The sequence below is a fragment of the Aotus nancymaae genome, unplaced genomic scaffold, assembly GCF_030222135.1.
Source record: "Aotus nancymaae isolate 86718 unplaced genomic scaffold, 86718_ANA_hifiasm-v0.15.2.pri h1tg000041l, whole genome shotgun sequence".
NCBI classification, from domain to species: domain Eukaryota; kingdom Metazoa; phylum Chordata; class Mammalia; order Primates; family Aotidae; genus Aotus; species Aotus nancymaae.
Window position 1 is genome coordinate 29,238,279 of NW_026988455.1, and position 16,530 is coordinate 29,254,808.

The 16,530-nt window shown below is 43.4% G+C and overlaps 1 protein-coding gene across 2 annotated transcripts in view; it reads left to right on the forward strand.

The window, feature by feature from the left end:
* The window catches only part of SLC28A3 (solute carrier family 28 member 3), a 63,064-nt gene that overhangs the window by 27,112 nt on the left and 19,422 nt on the right, over positions 1 to 16,530 (forward strand). Inside the window, exons 3-9 of one of the 2 annotated variants that reach the window (XM_064361613.1) lie at positions 886 to 1,061; positions 1,754 to 1,839; positions 5,717 to 5,808; positions 8,307 to 8,496; positions 11,835 to 11,979; positions 13,547 to 13,660; positions 14,263 to 14,340. In XM_064361613.1, coding sequence (XP_064217683.1) covers positions 1,826 to 1,839; positions 5,717 to 5,808; positions 8,307 to 8,496; positions 11,835 to 11,979; positions 13,547 to 13,660; positions 14,263 to 14,340 — 633 coding nt within the window. In that variant the 5' untranslated portion in view covers positions 886 to 1,061; positions 1,754 to 1,825. The remainder of the gene's footprint in view (positions 1 to 885; positions 1,062 to 1,753; positions 1,840 to 5,716; positions 5,809 to 8,306; positions 8,497 to 11,834; positions 11,980 to 13,546; positions 13,661 to 14,262; positions 14,341 to 16,530) is intronic. The other variant, XM_012472156.2, reaches the window with a different exon arrangement.

Sequence of the window (16,530 nt, forward strand, 5' to 3'; positions counted from 1 at the left end):
AGAATGTACAAGACCAAGAGCGAGTCTCACTGCAGATTTCGGGTGATGATGATGTGTCCATGTAGGCTCATCTGTCGTAGCTAATGTACTTCTCGGGGTTCATTTGATAATGGGGAAGGTGAAGGTGGGTAGACAATACATGATAAATCTCTATACTTTCAGCTCCATTTTGCTGTGAACTTAAACTGCTCTTTTAAAAGTATTTTTTAAATATTTTTTCAAAAAAACAAAAATTTAGATATTTTACAATTATAAATGGGGATGTGAAGGCTGAGGAGTAGCTACTGGATTTGATAGCAATGGGCCTTGGGTGACCCTGGCAGGACCCATTCAGGAGAAGCTCAATCACAGTGGGTAGAGAAGTGGGCAGGATGTGAGGAAGTGACTTCCAAAGAGTAAATACAACTCTCTCCAGTGGCCTGGCTGTGAAAGGAAGGAGGGGGGCAAATGTCCCATGATTGTGGGAGCCAAGTTGTTGCTTTTAAAAGGTGAGAAAAGATTGAAAAATAAAAGACAACAACAGTAATGTCAGACATCCCATAGATAGCAGGTCACTTGGGGTACTTTCACTGCAAGAAAATAATAATGATGATCATTTAAATCAAATAGTTACCAAACATTGACTATTGGCTAATCTAGGAATTAGATAGAAATAAATGAAAAAGACTCATCCCCAGCCCCTCCTCAGTAGCTGCAGCTTGGACTCAGCTGATCTCTCTTCCAATTATCCTCTGACCTTCCTAGTTCCTGGGGTCCAGCCCAGAAAAGGAAAGTAATCTGAATAAGAAGAACAATGGAGTTTGACCTTGAGCAATTCTAGGATTTTTGAGAATTTTTTCAGCTCAGACACACGCTAATGATTTATTTCTACGATTTCTGTTAAAGAGCATCAAAAGCCACACTGGATATGACAGAAGACAAATGCTGAGATTTGACATTATACCTCTTAGAGCACACTCAAACTGCCCCACCTGTATCTATTTCCTCCCCCACCAGCTTCTGTACCATTGGTTACAAGAGCCAGGCTTATTATTTGACACATTATTGGAGACTGGAGACAGGTAGGAAATCCTCTGCCCTCCTGGAAATAGGATGGGTCATGGATATTTGAGAACTCGAACTGTACCTAGAAAGATTGTCCATGAAAAAATGGGCCAGAGATATCCTACACTCAATTATTTAGAGCAAGGGCTAGCTGAGTAAGTGAAACAGTCCCCTTTAGCCCAACTGATAAAAGGATCCTCATTCCCAAGGGGAGGTTTATCGGCTCTTGAAGGTGCCAAGCTAGTGTTCATATCCACAGACCAAGCCTTGGGCTGCCAGGGAAATAAATCCAGATTTGGTTTCAGTCCTTTGGAAACCGGGGCTGGCTGAGTACTAAGGGAGATTTATGCAGCTTCTGGTATTAACTTCATTTAGCACTTGGCTGAAAACAGAGCTAGAGTTGAATAATTACAGGAGAGACAGGAGCAAAAAGCACAAATACAAGCCTGTTCCCTTAAGAAAAGGAGAAAATACCAACCTCTCCTTTGGAAGGAAAGGAAGAGCTCAATGTGATCCTGGGATTTTTTGTGTGAGATTGTAAGAGGGGGAGAAAAATGACTGTGCAGTAGATAATAGGAGCCATCTTCTTGCATAATAATTTTAAAGGACCTATTGAAAGTTCTTTGCCAGAGTTCTGAGCAATGAAACCAGGGTCCATTATGCCCAAGATGCTCATTATTCCGTTTCTGCTCCAATGTTTGATTTCCAGGGCGAAGAACAGGTCACAGTTGAACCAGATTCTCCAAGAAACAAAGAAGACGTGGAGGATGATGACGAGGAGATGCAGCCAAAAGGGTACAGTCTTTAAAACAGGGAAATAACCAGGCCTGCCTCCCATTTGGTTTTATTACTTTGTTTTATCCCCATTAGATTTTTTTTTTTTTTTGAAACAGAGTCTCACTTTGTCACCCAGGCTGGAGTGCAGTGACACCCTCTCAGCTCACTGCAACCTCCGCCTCCCAAGTTCAAGCAATTCTCCTGTTTCAGCCTCCTGAATAGCTGGGACTACAGGCAAGCACCATCATGCCTGGGTAATTTTTGTGTTTTTAGTAGAGGCAGGGTTTCACCATGTTGGCCAGGCTGGTCTTGAACTCCTGACCTCAAATGATCTACCCACCTCGGCCTCCCAAAGTGCTGGGATTACAGGCGTAAGCCACCATGCCCTGCCTCCCATTTGATTTTTAACATTATTATAATTTATTAGAGATTGTCGCCACCACCCATCTCTCTCCCCTCCCTACCCAACACCCTTTCCAGAAAAATTAATGAAGGTCTAGGATGATCACTGTGGCCAATTCAAACTGCTAATGTTCTGGGAACCCAATATGCAGATTTAAATTCACCCAGGACAGTCTTCTAATTAAAAGTGTAAATTACCAACTAATTGCTCCAGTCCATACGAATATAGTTAATTCATCTCAATGTTCATCAATAGCAACTGATTGCTCAAAATCCAATCCACTTTAAATCCCAACAGACTGTCGTTCTTACCTTGTAGTAGCCTCAAAGTATTCCAAGTCCTTACAACTTCATAAGGTAGGAAACACGAGATTAGTATCTTTAGGTTTTGGACCAGAAAAATGAACCTCAGAGAAGTGACTTCCCCAAATCAGCTAGGAGAGGAAGAGAGCTAGGTCACAATTTCAGCTTCTGATTCCCGGCCCAGGATTGTCTGCTACTCTATCAAACACTACAGTATTCATCCATCTTCTAAATTCCTATTTGAATTCTATTTGCATTCCTATGTCTCTGAGGAAATTTTTACTTTTTATTTTTTTTAGAAACAGGGGCTTGCTCTATCACACAGGACAGAGTTCAGTGGTGCTAATTTTAAATCTAGAAATAGATTTTAATTTTTTTTTTTTTTTTTGAGATGGAGTCGTGCTCTGTCGCCCAGGCTGAAGTGCGGTGGTATGATCTCAGCTCACTGCAGCCTCCACCTCCCAGGTTCAAGCGATTCTCCTGCCTCAGCCTCCCAAGTAGCTGGGATTACAGGTGTCTGCCACCATGCCCAGCTAATTTTTGTATTTTTAGTAGAGACAGGATTTCACCATGTAGGCCAGGCTAGTCTCCAACTCCTGACTTCAGGTGATCCACTTGCCTCAACCTCCCAAAGTGCTGGGATTACAGGTGTGAGCCACTATGCCCGATCAGAAATAGATTTTAATTTAAATGTAGAAATTTAAATCTATTCTGTCTAGCCTGGGCAGCAAAGCAAGACCCTGTTGTGAGTTCTATCTAGCTTACTGCTGCCTCTACCTCCTGAGCTCGAATGATCCTCCCACCTCAGCCTCTCAGGGACTACAGGAGGAACTTTGTTTTTATGTATCAGAATATATTTCTGGGGTTGGCTAGAATTAGGGCTGGGAGCTCTTGTCACATATACGTCATCCCAAATATTTACCATATCAGAAACATAACAAAGTTTTATCCTTCATTTTACTTTAAGAGTCTCTGACCTGGAGGTACTGAGAAATTCTCCTGGGTGGTCAGAGGTACTCAGGTTTCATTCATGTTAATGAGACTGAAACAGCCATCAGGAGGTTGGGAATTATTCAGCCTAGATAACCAAATAACTGAGTGTCTACTTCCAGCTACTCTGCTTTATGCAGAAGTCAGATTGCCGTGATGGACTACACACATTCCCTGCAATTAAAGAATCTGAGTCAACCTCAGTGTGTGGATGTGCCCTATTAAATGTCACCCTCTGCCGCTGCTACTTTAACGTATCTTCAACTGAGAATAATACATCATTAGCTTTTCCCAAATCAAAAAATGTCTTCACTACACTTTGATTCTAGAGCACTGTTTCTAATCTCAGTACATATATTCACACACATACATAATGGTGAATGTTTCATGAAGTGATACCTACCATTCTTATGTATGAATGATACACTATGATACTTTTGATACTTCTATTCTTTTCTTTCTTTTTTTTTTTTAAATTGAGACGGGGTGCTGTGGCACAATCACAGCTCACTGCAGCCTTCACCTCTCGGGCTCAAGCGATTTACTCATGCAGCTGGGACCACAGGTTTGTGCCACCACACCCAGCTTTTTTTTTTTTTTTTTTTTTTTTTTGGTAGAGACAAGTTCTCATTGTGTTTCCCAGTCTGGTCTCAAAATCCTGGGCTCAAATAATCCTTCCACCTTGGCCTCTCAAAGTGCTGGGAGTACAGGCATGGACCACCACATGTGGCCTCCTTCTGTTTTAATGGTGGCTACTATGTGGACTTTATAACCCACTAATGAAGCCCCAACTCGAGCTGTAAAATACTGTTGCATATAAGCAATATGCACTCTCATTTCATTCATCTATCAATCAATACATGTCTGTTGAACATCCTTAATATCCAAGGTTATATTCATTGTGCTGTATGGCTCACAGACATCTATTCTCCAGGATCTCTGGCCCTGGGAGACTGAGAAATTCTCTTGTGTGGTCAGAGGTACTCACATTTCACTAAGGTTAATGGGTTGGGAATTATTCAGCCTAGGTAACCAAATGACTGGTTATTAACCAAATAACCAATATTCCTGCTACTGGAATGGGTAGGTAATGGGTTCATTAAAAAACACAATAAAAGAAGACAGTAAGACTAAAGTTCAGAAGCATGTGTCTGTCTGAGGAGATGGAAGAGGACTTTTTAGAAGCCAAAAGCTTGAGCTGACCCCCAAAGCTTGAGAGGTGGCTGACTTTGGAGGTACCGGCAAGACTGTTGGAAGGCGGGGAAGTGGAGGCACTGGCCAAGGGGAGTGTAGGTCTCCCAGCTCGGGGCCGCATCCTTTGAAGTCCTGGAGTTTGGGAATTATTTATATGGGATGAGAAATGGTCATTTTAGAAGTACTACCCCGTGGCCTGGAAAGGACAATGGGGAAATGTGCAAGAAGTTTCTTTCACCCAGACTCAAGTGGTAGAATGGGAGGTCTCCAGAGAAAAAGGCATCTACATGGGAAGAAGATCCCCAGAGAAGGAGAGGAGAGCCATGTGGCTATGACCCTGGCCTCCCAGCTCACTCTTGGGGAACTGCTGGACACCATTCTCCTCTGAAGACAGGACCAGACCTACACATTGCTCACACACTACCCACCCACCCCATAACAGAGCCCTGGATGGAAACAGACATCCAACAACTCCAGAGCTTTCTGAGAAAGCTGTGACAACCCTTTGGTTAATAGCCCCAACATCCAGGAAATCCTACTTTGCATTTTAAGCACGCCCGTGAAGTCCGTCAGTCTTGGACTAACAGGGATGGTGAAGGCAGACAGAGCCACCAACTTGCTCAAACCTTGCCAAACCAAGAGGGATGACAGAGTTCCTTGGCTTTTTATTTTCTAATAATAAACACGTAATAACCATTGGTTAAAAGCTAGCAGAAGATCTTGTAGTGTGCCAGAAACACTCTTCCTGTGACTATTTCAGCTTTGGTTAGTTATCCATCTCCCCTGCTCTGTTCCCAGAAGCATGTTGTCTGCACCTCCCTAACTCCTCAGGGCTTGGCAGGTGGTCATGGCTGACTCTAGTCTAAAATGAAATGAGTTTCCCACTTCTGTTTTGTAAGACATACACCTCAGACATTTGTTTGTTTGCTTTCTTGGTTTACAAAGCCTAATCTAGCCTCAGCATGCAGTTTATTTCATGTTTTTGCTTTTTGCTTTCGTGTTGCAGGTGTTTGGAAAGGAGGTATGAGACGGTATGTGGTTTCTGTAGGAAACACAAAACCACTCTTCGACACATCATCTGGGGCATTTTATTAGCAGGTAAATAACCAAGAGGGATAGGGATATCATTGTCTTTTTTTCAGGGATTCTCCCAAATATTAACTTTATGTGGAAAGATAAACCTTTCTCTTCCCCTGGACCTCCACTGAATCTTCCAGGGAGGTAGAGAAGTCAGTCAAGAAGCCCTTTATAGGGGAAGCCTGTGAAAATAGTTTTCCTACCCCATTTAGGAGGCTGGAAGCTAATTGTTTTAGTCACTTACTCTCCGCATTCTTATAGCCTTTGTTACTGTCATGTGGATTTTAAGGGGTGCATTGGTTCACACAAATTCAGAAAACACAAGTGATTAATGCTTTATGTGAATACAACATGAGTAGCCTAGCACCGTCTAGTCCACTCTGCTTGCCTGAAGGCAGGACGAGAATGTCTCCTGTGTTTACTCCCTCCAGAACAAAGAGCTCCTTGGCTCACTTTATTTGCTTTTTGTTTTGTTTTTGTTTTGCTGTATTGTTATTTTTTTCTTGAAGCTCAGCACACTGAACTTGGCCCATTTTAAAGAACACGCCTGTCTGTAAAACGTAAGCACCCCATTCAAGCTCACAGACATCAATCCAAGGCTGCTGCACTGCCAAGGTCAGTGTTTTTGCTGATGCTTCGACAGTTGGAAAAGGAAAACAGAAGGGGTGGTGAACTTTATGAGTACTGGGCCAGATAGTATTTTAGGCTTTTCAGTATTTCAGACATAAGATCAAAACCATGCCACTCTGCCACTGTAGTAAAAAAGCAACCATAAACAATACATAAGCAGACAGGCATGGCTGTATTCCAACACAACCTTATTTGTAGAACACACATACAGTCAACTGAAGAATCAATCACAAGGTTTATAAATTTGGAAAGGAAAGTTTTATTTCTGATAAAGGGTTGCAGCCTGCAAGGTGGCCATTCTGACAGGCTGGGAAGCATAGTCTCCAACAAAAGCCAGAAACAAGCACTTTGAGGGAGGGAAGAATAAGACAGGAATTTATGCTGAAAGGGTTGGCTAAGTATAAATATTCAATAAGCTATAGGAGGAGTCATGAATATTTATGAAAGGGACACATGCACATGGACAATTGAGATTCATGCCTCTCTGTGAATAATGTGTACAAAAAATAGCAGTGTTACCATGATCTGAGGGTGGAGTTTTCAGCCCTGTGAAGTCAAAAGGTAAAGTAAAGAACACAAAAACCTCACTGTGCATCCTCCAAGGCTGGCCAGAAACATCCCATGGTCAGCTGACTCTTATCAGGAAGAAATGCCTTGTGAAACTGGTGAGCTGTCATGTCAAAACTCTAAAGAGGCTGGGCGCAATGGCTCACAACTGTAACCCCAGCACTTTTGGAGGCCAAGGCGGGTGGATAACCTGAGGTCAGGAGATCAAGACCAGCCTGACCAACACAGTGAAACCCTGCCTCTACTAAAAATACAAAATAGCTGGGCGTGGTGGCACATGCCTGTAATCACAGCTACTTGGGAGGCTGAGGCAGGAGAATCTCTTGAATCTGGGAGGCGGAGGTTGCAGTGAACTGAGATCACACCATTGTACTCCATTCTGGGCAACAGAAGCAAAATTCCGTATCAAACAAACCAATAAAAATCTAAAGAAAGAAGAGGAGTCTGGTCACCGCCTCAGATGATTGGCTATCGGTTTTAGAGAAGTGAGTCTTCCATTTCTTGTTTTCCAGAGCTGGTTTCTGCTTGTTCCTTAGGAAGGAATTCTGATTAAAGGTTAATAAGTAAGGGGCATACTGAGGCACGTCTGACCTCCCATCCTGTCATGGCTGGGAACTCCGTTTTTAAGCTTTTTCAGGGATCCCCTTGGCCAGGATGGGGTCGGTTCAAAACACACAAATACAAATGTACTTGCCGCCTACAAAAAAAAAATGGCAGGCCGGGTTTAACCCGCAGACCATCTTTGCAGACCTTTAAGAACGGGAAACCTTACTCTTATCCTACAATCTGCTCTTCCAAAGCAGCCACCATGGTAACTGCCCCTACCTCTTTTCCTAGGAGACTCTGTGTCACTTAGAGAAGTGGTCTGTTGTTGGTAGGTCTATTTCTTCACTCAACTTTAGGCCAAATCTGAACTGCAAACCACAAGAATCAGTATCCCTTTGCCAGTGGCTGCTTCAGCACTCGACCTTTCTCTGATAGTACTCACCTGCCGAGACTGAATACCAGGAGTAAACACGGACAGTACTGAGAGGCCCAATGATCAAGCACCAAGATTCAAGAATCAGAAAGTCTTGTAAGATTAAAAAGACCCAGCACCCTATCTTCCTAGCATTCATGGTGAGAATTTTCAAGACTTGCTTTGAAAAATATCAAAAGCCCCGGTAAGAGAAGCCAGTAGCTACACCAAGAGCACTCCTGCATTCAATGATGCCTTAATTAAACCTCCCCTCACCTGAGCCAGATCAAAGCTGGACGCTGGAGACTGGAGGCGTGTCCCAGTGGTTAATGATGTTCAACGTCTGTTTTTGCTTCCTGGACAGGTTATCTGGTTATGGTGATCGCAGCCTGTGTCCTGAACTTCCACAGAGCCCTTCCTCTTTTTGTGATCACCGTGGTTGCCATCTTCTTTGTTGTCTGGGATCACCTGATGGCCAAATATGAACATCAAATTGATGAGATGCTGTCTCCTGGAAGAAGGCTTCTGAGCGGCCATTGGTTCTGGCTGAAGTGGTAAATGCAATTGGTTCTCTTATTTCAGTTAAGAGAGATAGTAGTCTTTTCTAACACCGTTTCAAAAATGTGTTCTGAAATTGCTTCTTCATTTATGGGATATGGAAGCTAGAAACACCTTAGGGAGTAATCTGTTACAATGTCTTCATTTTACAAACAGGAAATCAAAGCCTAGATGAGGCAATGACTCATTTGAAATGTGTCCAAATGTCCTCACAAACTGCCTTAATGTCAAGTATATTAAATGATAAAATGTTGTCCAAAAGATGTTGAGCATACAACGTTCCATGTGCTATATTAGGGAGAGACACCTCCATGCCTACGTATCAGGAAGTAGTTAGAAATGTAGAATAGACTGAAAGTGTTGTCTTAGCAGGATGGCTTTCACTCTCTCTCTCTGACTTGTCAGTGGAAGGGCGCCATGATCAATCAGTAACATCTGTGCTGGCACAAGATGGGGAACAGCACAAATGCCATCTAATCTCAATACCTGTAAATAAAGAACTGGTTTATAAGTAAAAACTGATGGAGATTGCTGATAATGTGTTTGCAAAGAGCTTTCATTTTTACTGACTTCTTTTCTTATACACGTTATATACATTCTCTTTGCTATTTATTTACAAAATAAGGATCATAGATCATATTCAATCTTGAATTTGATTATAGTTCCTGTATGGTTGACCATTTATTTTACCTACAAAATCTTTGCTATTTTAAACATTATGATGAACACAAATCTTTATGTCTATTTATGATTTATTTTTTTATTTTTTTTGAGAAGGAGTCTCACTTTTGTCACCCAGGCTGGAGGGCCATGGTGCAATTTCCTCTCACTGTATCCTGTCTCCCTGGTTCAAGCAATTCTCCTGCCTCAGCTTCTCAAATAGCTGGGACTACAGGTGCCCGCTACCATGCCCAGCTAATTTTTGTATTTTTAATAGACAGTATTTCACCGTGTTGGCCAGGCTGGTCTCAAACTCCTGACCTCAGGTGATCCACCCGCCTTGGCCTCCCAAAGTGCTGGGATTATAGGCATGAGCCACGATGCCCGGCCTATTATGATTAATTTAAGTCAACTGGTATCTCATTCCTCACATTTCTTTATTGACTAGTGAATCCAAATAATTTTTTTTTAGATGGGGTCTCGCCCTGTCACCCAGGCTGGAGTGCAGTGGCGCAACTTTGGCTCACTACAACCCCCGCCTCCTGGGTTCAAGTGATTCTCCTGCCTCAGCCTCCTGAGTAGCTGGGATTACAGGCACTCACCACCCTACCTGGCTAATTTTTGTATCTTTAGTAGAGATGGGATTTCACCTTGTTGACCAGGCTGGTCTTGAACTCCTGACCTCAGGTGATCCATCCACCTCAGCCTCCCAAAGTTCTGGGATTACAAGCATGAGCCACCACGCCTGACCCCAAATAATTTTTTAATCAGGCTTCTTTTCCTCTGATTTCTTCCCATGCCTTTTGCTCATTAAAAATGTAGGACTTTAAAAGTTGCTTTGATGTTGAAGACTGCTAGCACTTTTTTTCATGACCCATGGGACTATGGTTAACATACAACTTAGTTTTTTCATTCATCATTCTTTCCATTTTATTCAATGCGAGATATCTACCCTATAATTTATAAAAATGCTGAAAGCCCATGACCCTTCTGAACACTCTTAGTAATGGTCCAATATTCACAGGCTTTTTTTTTTTTTTTTTCTTTTTTTGAGACAGAGTCATGCTCCGTCACCCAGGCTGGAGTGCAGTGGTGCCATCTTGGCTCACTGTAACCTCCACCTCCTAGGTTCAAATGATTCTCATGCCTCAGCCTCCTAAGTAGCTCAGCCTCCTAGCTATTTTTTTTTTTTTTTTTTGGTATTTTTACTAGAGACAGGGGTTTCACCATATTGCCCAGGCAGGTCTTGAACTTCTGGCCTCAAGTGATCCACCTACCTTGGACTTCCAAAGTGCTGGGATTACAGGTAGCAGTCACTGTGCCCAGTCCGTTTTTTAAATTGTTCATTGTTGTGGATACATCATAGGTGTATATGTATTTAAGGTAAATGAGATATTTTGATACAGGCATCACAGACATTTTTTAACATCAGAATATGCTGTCCCATACAATAATGAGAACTGCGAACTTGACCCAGTGCCCTAGCTTTCCTCCCCGACCTGGGTCTGAGTGTCCCCTTACTCCCTGTTACTTGCTCCCCTGCCGTGTCAAAGCCAGCATCAGGCTGGACTCCTGCTCTGGGTACGAAGCTGGCCTCCTTGGGAGGAAGGGCCTGTGAAGTATTAAAGCAACCCTTTCCCACAGGACCCTGTGTCCTACAGCAACTGTCCAGAGCTTTTCCCTCAGCCTCTCTCTGAGGGACCTCTTCTCCCTTCAGGTGGCCCCCTGAGCAGGACCAAAGAGCAATTCTCTCCCTTAAGGCTAACATGGGATCTACCAGGAAACTTCACACATCCTTGGCCTAATAAACTGGGCTTGTGCAATCCCAACACAGCAGGCTTTCTAGCTCTGCTGTCCAAGCTGTGAGTCCTGAGTCAGACGTGTCATGCTCGCTGGACATGCCAGGAGAGCCAGAACTCGCTCGCTCTAATGTCTGATGTTGCTCTCAGCTCCTGGTGAGGTCCCCCGACGGCAGATTAACATATTCCAAGTTCTCCCTTAAAGGGAAGCAGGTAACATCTCCCTCACCCCTCAAAATGAAGGTAAAGAATCCCAGCAGCTCTCTCAAAAAAAACACCAGACAGTCCTCTCCAAACATGCTTCCTCCTCTCTGGCGCCTTCAAGCAACCTTGAACAGGTGAAGGGTCCAAGAGCTGTAGAGTAAGGAGACCCAGAACTTAATTTTTTAGCTATTTGCCTTGATAGCCACAACCAAAAAGATTCTGTTGCAGTTTCCAAAAGCACAACTTACTGGTGCCAGAGGGTATTCATCTTGTTTTTATGTTTCTTTGTTAATTTAAGCCTGATGACTGGGAGCCATGGCTCTCGCCTGTAATTCAGCACTTTGGGAGGCCGAGGTGGGCAGATTACCTGAGTTCAGGAGTTCGAGACCAGCCTGGCCAACATGGTGAAACCCCGTCTCCACTAAAAATACAAAAATTACCTGGGTATGGTGGCAGGTGCCTATGATCCCAGCCACTCAGGAGGCTGAGGCAGGAGAATTGCTTGAACCTGGGAAGTGGAAGTTGCAGTGAGCCGAGATCACTCTGCTCTACTCCAGCCTGGGCAACAGAACAAGACTCCGTCTCTCAAAAAAGAAAAAAATTTAAGCCTGATTATGATTCTCAAGTTAGCACAACAAAATAATACCAATGCCTCCCTTCCGTTCTCTTAGGGTGATCTGGAGCTCCCTGGTCCTGGCAGTTATTTTCTGGCTGGCCTTTGACACCGCCAAATTGGGCCGACAGCAGCTGGTGTCCTTCGGTGGGCTCATAATGTACATTGTCCTGTTGTTTCTATTTTCCAAGTACCCAACCAGAGTAAGTATCCAGTTGATCTTTCGGGTTCTTTTTTTCTTTTTCCCCCATATGTAAATTGCTCAAAATACCGATTGTGAGAGAATCACAGTATTATTCAGTATTTTTCTTACCTCGATGGGATGACTTTAAATGGCCAGGGTACCCTATCTTCCCGAACTTTCATGGTACTCTCTGTTACTATCTCATGTTCCATTCTCAGTCATTTTCCAGTTACATAACCAGTGAGTCATTCTCTCCCTGTCGAGTCTAATTACTTCTCATGTACCCTCCATCAAACACACAGAGAAAACTCATCCATTTTGATCCAGATTTCCCCAGACCGGTAAAAAAATCTAGTATTTTTCCATTGGATCCTGCAGTTCATCAAAGTCCTGTGCAGTTTCGGGATTTATACTCCAAAAATTTGTCCTTATACAATTTTCTTTTAAATATTGAACCCAACTCTCATCCTAGTTCTGTCCACTGGTAACCCATGAAATGGGCAAGAATTCCGAGGCATTGAAGCTCTCACATGTAACTCACAACGGCAAACTCTGGAAGGCTTTACCGGTTAAAGCTTGACTCAAGTTAAAAAACATTAATCAGAGACCAAGTTCAGCTAACATGATCCAAGTTATTTGCCCTGCTGAAGTGAACATCTCCTGGTCTGTGCCTCCGATGCCACAGTTCTCTGAAGCCACTCACCTCTGTGCCACAGATGAAAGCAAATGACTGTCCATTCCTGCTGCACATCCTGAGTCTGCATTAGAGTTTATTGGTGTCTTTTACAATGAAATGAGGGCCTCTTGATGGGACAATATTTCACTTAATTCACTTACGGGTTCTCAGACCAACAAACCTTGGACACACAGAGAAATCATGTTCTGCCTTTCCATTTTCCAGACGGGCACATAATTATATGTATCCAGTACTTACAGCTTGACTAGGACGGCAGGATCCTGCCTCCTTTAATGGCCCTTCTTAGACCTCCTGTTTCTATCTAAGAGAATCATCAGGAAATAATGGTTACTTACATACTTTCCCTGGACTGAAGGCTTGAAACTCAGTTTTAGGGAGAGGGAATGCAATTCTGAGTTTGTTTTTGTTTTTGTTTTTTTCTTGAGAGGGAGTCTCGCTCTGTTGCCCAGGCTGGCGTGCAGTGGTGTGATCTCAGTTCACTGCAATGTTTGTCTCCTGGATTCAAGTGATTCTCCTGCCTCAACTTCTCGAGTAGCTGGGATTACAGGCAAGCGCCACCATGCCCGGCTTCTTTTTGTATTTTTAGTAGAGATGGGGTTTCGCCATGTTGGTCAGGTTGGTCTTGAACTCCTGAGCTCAGGTCATCTGCTCGCCTCAGCCTCCCAAAGTGCTAAGATTACAGGCGTGACCCACTGTGCCTGGCCTGAGTTTTTTAAGGCAGGGTTCTATCAAGGGGTTCTCTGCTCATGACAGCTTTAGCCTCCCAAAGAAGGTGGATGACAGGCCACATTTGAGAATATGTCCAAGGAAATAATGATCCATTAGACATTTATACTGAGGCCTGCATTAATTTTCCTACTAAGATCTATCACTTGATCTTTCTGTATAGGTTTACTGGAGACCTGTCTTATGGGGAATCGGGTTACAGTTTCTTCTTGGGCTCTTGATTCTAAGGACTGACCCTGGATTTATAGCTTTTGATTGGTTGGGCAGACAAGTTCAGGTAAGTTTGGTTCAAAAGAACACCTTGCTTTTATGGTGCTTTTGACATTGGAGGTAATCCTCAAGATGTGTCAGAAATGGGTTTATCTGTCCGCATGAGTTGTCTCCAATTTTAATTCTGCATCATGAGTTAGACAAATAGCTTTGCTTATGTTTGATATGTTGGTCTGTCTGGCTTGTTCACATTACTGCTGTTCCATGCCTATATAGTCACTCCCTTAACCCATCACCCACATCCTCCTGCCCAGCTTCTCAGATGTTTCCACAGACAGAGAAACAGGCTTCCTTTGCGTCCGGTGGTAACTAATGCCACCCTCAAGCCAAGTATGGCCTGCTGGAATACATTTCCACAATCAACTCATTCTGTACCATTCTGGAGTCATACTGAATGTCAGAAACGTCAGGAAATTTGTATGCAGGACTATTTCAAAACTATACTTCTATGCCATTCATTGGAGGGGGCAAAGCTGAGAACAATAACTTTCCAAGTCTATCCAACAAGTTTGCTGGGTCCCTATCCTCTGCAGAGCCTAGCATTCCTGTGCACTATGTAATTTCTACTATGTGGTTGGAATGAGATCTCTTTTTCTTTCTTTAACTCAGACTTTTCTGGAGTACACAGATGCCGGCGCTTCATTTGTCTTTGGTGAGAAATACAAAGACCACTTCTTTGCATTTAAGGTAAAGTCAAACCTTTTTTCTATGTAGTCACTGCTATTTCAGTAGCTTCTCAGTCTTTGTAGATGTTCAGATAGAACTTAACTGACCAAAAACCAGTTATCTATCTATTGGGTTTGTCAGAGGTGTGCAGTACATCACCACCCTTTTTCATTGACAATCTTATCTGAAGTTAGTGGACTGCACACATTTTACTTTGTAACTATAGAATTAAGGGAAACATCTAGAGGAAGTCAGAAATATTCAAATACTAGAGGGTAGGGCTTGTAGCCTTATCTAAGATACTTAGGAAAAATCAAAAGGGTAATAGCATCTTGGGCCTTCAGGGAAAGGAACCTTATGTTCCTGGCAACAGGTAGGCATGTAGCAGTGAATGGTTGATGGGTCCACGATCAGTGACAGCTCTGTACTCGGAAAGCTCTGCGGCCCCAGTCCCGGAGACAGCTGGTCAACCACATCAGCCTCTGTTTTAGAGCCATCTCCACGCTCAGACTTTCTCATCTCTCCTTCAGCACAGCCTTGCCTAGGCAGGCCTAGAGGACAGGACTTCTCCTAACCAAAGTAGGTGCATTACTTTACAGGGGAAAGGCAGCTTGGCCCCATGGCTGGCCACAGTCAATTCCTTCTTGAGGCTCCCACATGCCCCGGGAAGCCCATCCTCCTCTGGGAAGTCCCTACAAACACTTTTCAATGAGTCAGAAAGATGCATTTGGGTTTTCCTTCAGCTCTCTTTTTTGTGGTATGTTGTTATTCATACACTTCTAAATTGTTTTCTCACTTAGCGACTCCAAATTTACCTCCAAATTACCCCGTTTCAGTTAAGCCAACTTTTAGGCTGAATCTTATTTCAGCCTAAAATATCAAACCAGCAGTTTAGCAGCAGGCTGTAGAGGAGAACCGCTACTGTTTGCAAAACGCATGCAGTTTATACAGCATTTCCCTTAGCACCCTCCCCCAGCAACCTCTACCCAGCAGTTTAGCTGGTTTGATGTTTTAGGGCTGAGTTAACTCAGCCATCTCTGAAAGGCCAAATGTTTACAGAGTGAGATAGAAATATGCTCATATCGTGAAATGAATTCAGAATTGGAAGAAATGAAGTCATAAAGAAGGAATAACTTGCTACCCAGACAACACAGGTGTTTTCAGGCCTTCCCCCTCCCCTCTTCCAGGGCAGCGGCCCCTATTCTTTCCTGCCAATGCAGAATCCTCTGCTAACATTCCAGAGATGAGCCTCTTTAACTCCCTTAAGCTTTCAGGAAGGCACTGCCTACCCATTAAAGCCAATAAAAGGCTTATAGTGAGTGAACTCTGAATACTGGCACAAAATGTCTTTTAATATATATTATTAACAGATTTTTCTAAATTAGATCCTGTGCAAATTGTCCTTGGTCTTTCTGTGCCTTTGGTGGCAGCTTTCTCTGGCCAGTTATCTGGGGAAGAGTGGGGAAGGAGTGCAGTAGGATGAGGCTGAGAAGGGACCCAGCCCACAGCTCTGTGTGGTCTATGCAGGGTAGAAAGTGTTCTCTATGGAAGCACTGGCTGCACTGCAGGCACCCAAAGAACATCAGGAAAACAGGATCTAGGAAAATGGTCTTTTTTTTTTTTTTGAGACAGATTCTTGCTCTGTCACCCAGGCTGCAGTATGGTGCAATCTCGGCTCTGCAACCTCTGCCTCCCAGGTTTGAGCAATCCTCCTGCCTCAGCCTCCCCAGTAGCTGGGATTACATGCGTGCGCCACCATGCGTGGCTAATTTTTGTATTTTCAGTAGAGATGGGTTTCACCATGTTGGATAGGCTGGTCTCGAACTCCTGACCTCAGGTGATCTGCCTGCCTCAATCAGCCTTCCAAAGTGCTGGGATTACAGGTGTAAGCCACTGAGCCTGACCAGAAAATACAATGGTCTTTAACACAGAACTAAAGTCATTTCCAAAACACATTCACTTTTTAGTAATTTGAAAATCTATAGGTAAAATCACTATTATTTTAAAAGCTAGAGGAATGAATGTTTACTGCATAGAGGGCATGACAGATCCCTATTGACTTCAGTAGGGATGGCACCATGTTTGAGAGGTCAAAGAAAAGACCTGGAGCCAGCAAATGAGACACAAGTTTTATTGAGGAGGCTCACATGCAGGACAGTCCAGTGGCAGCAGGCTAGACGGGAGAACTGCTACTATTTGTAAACAGCAGAC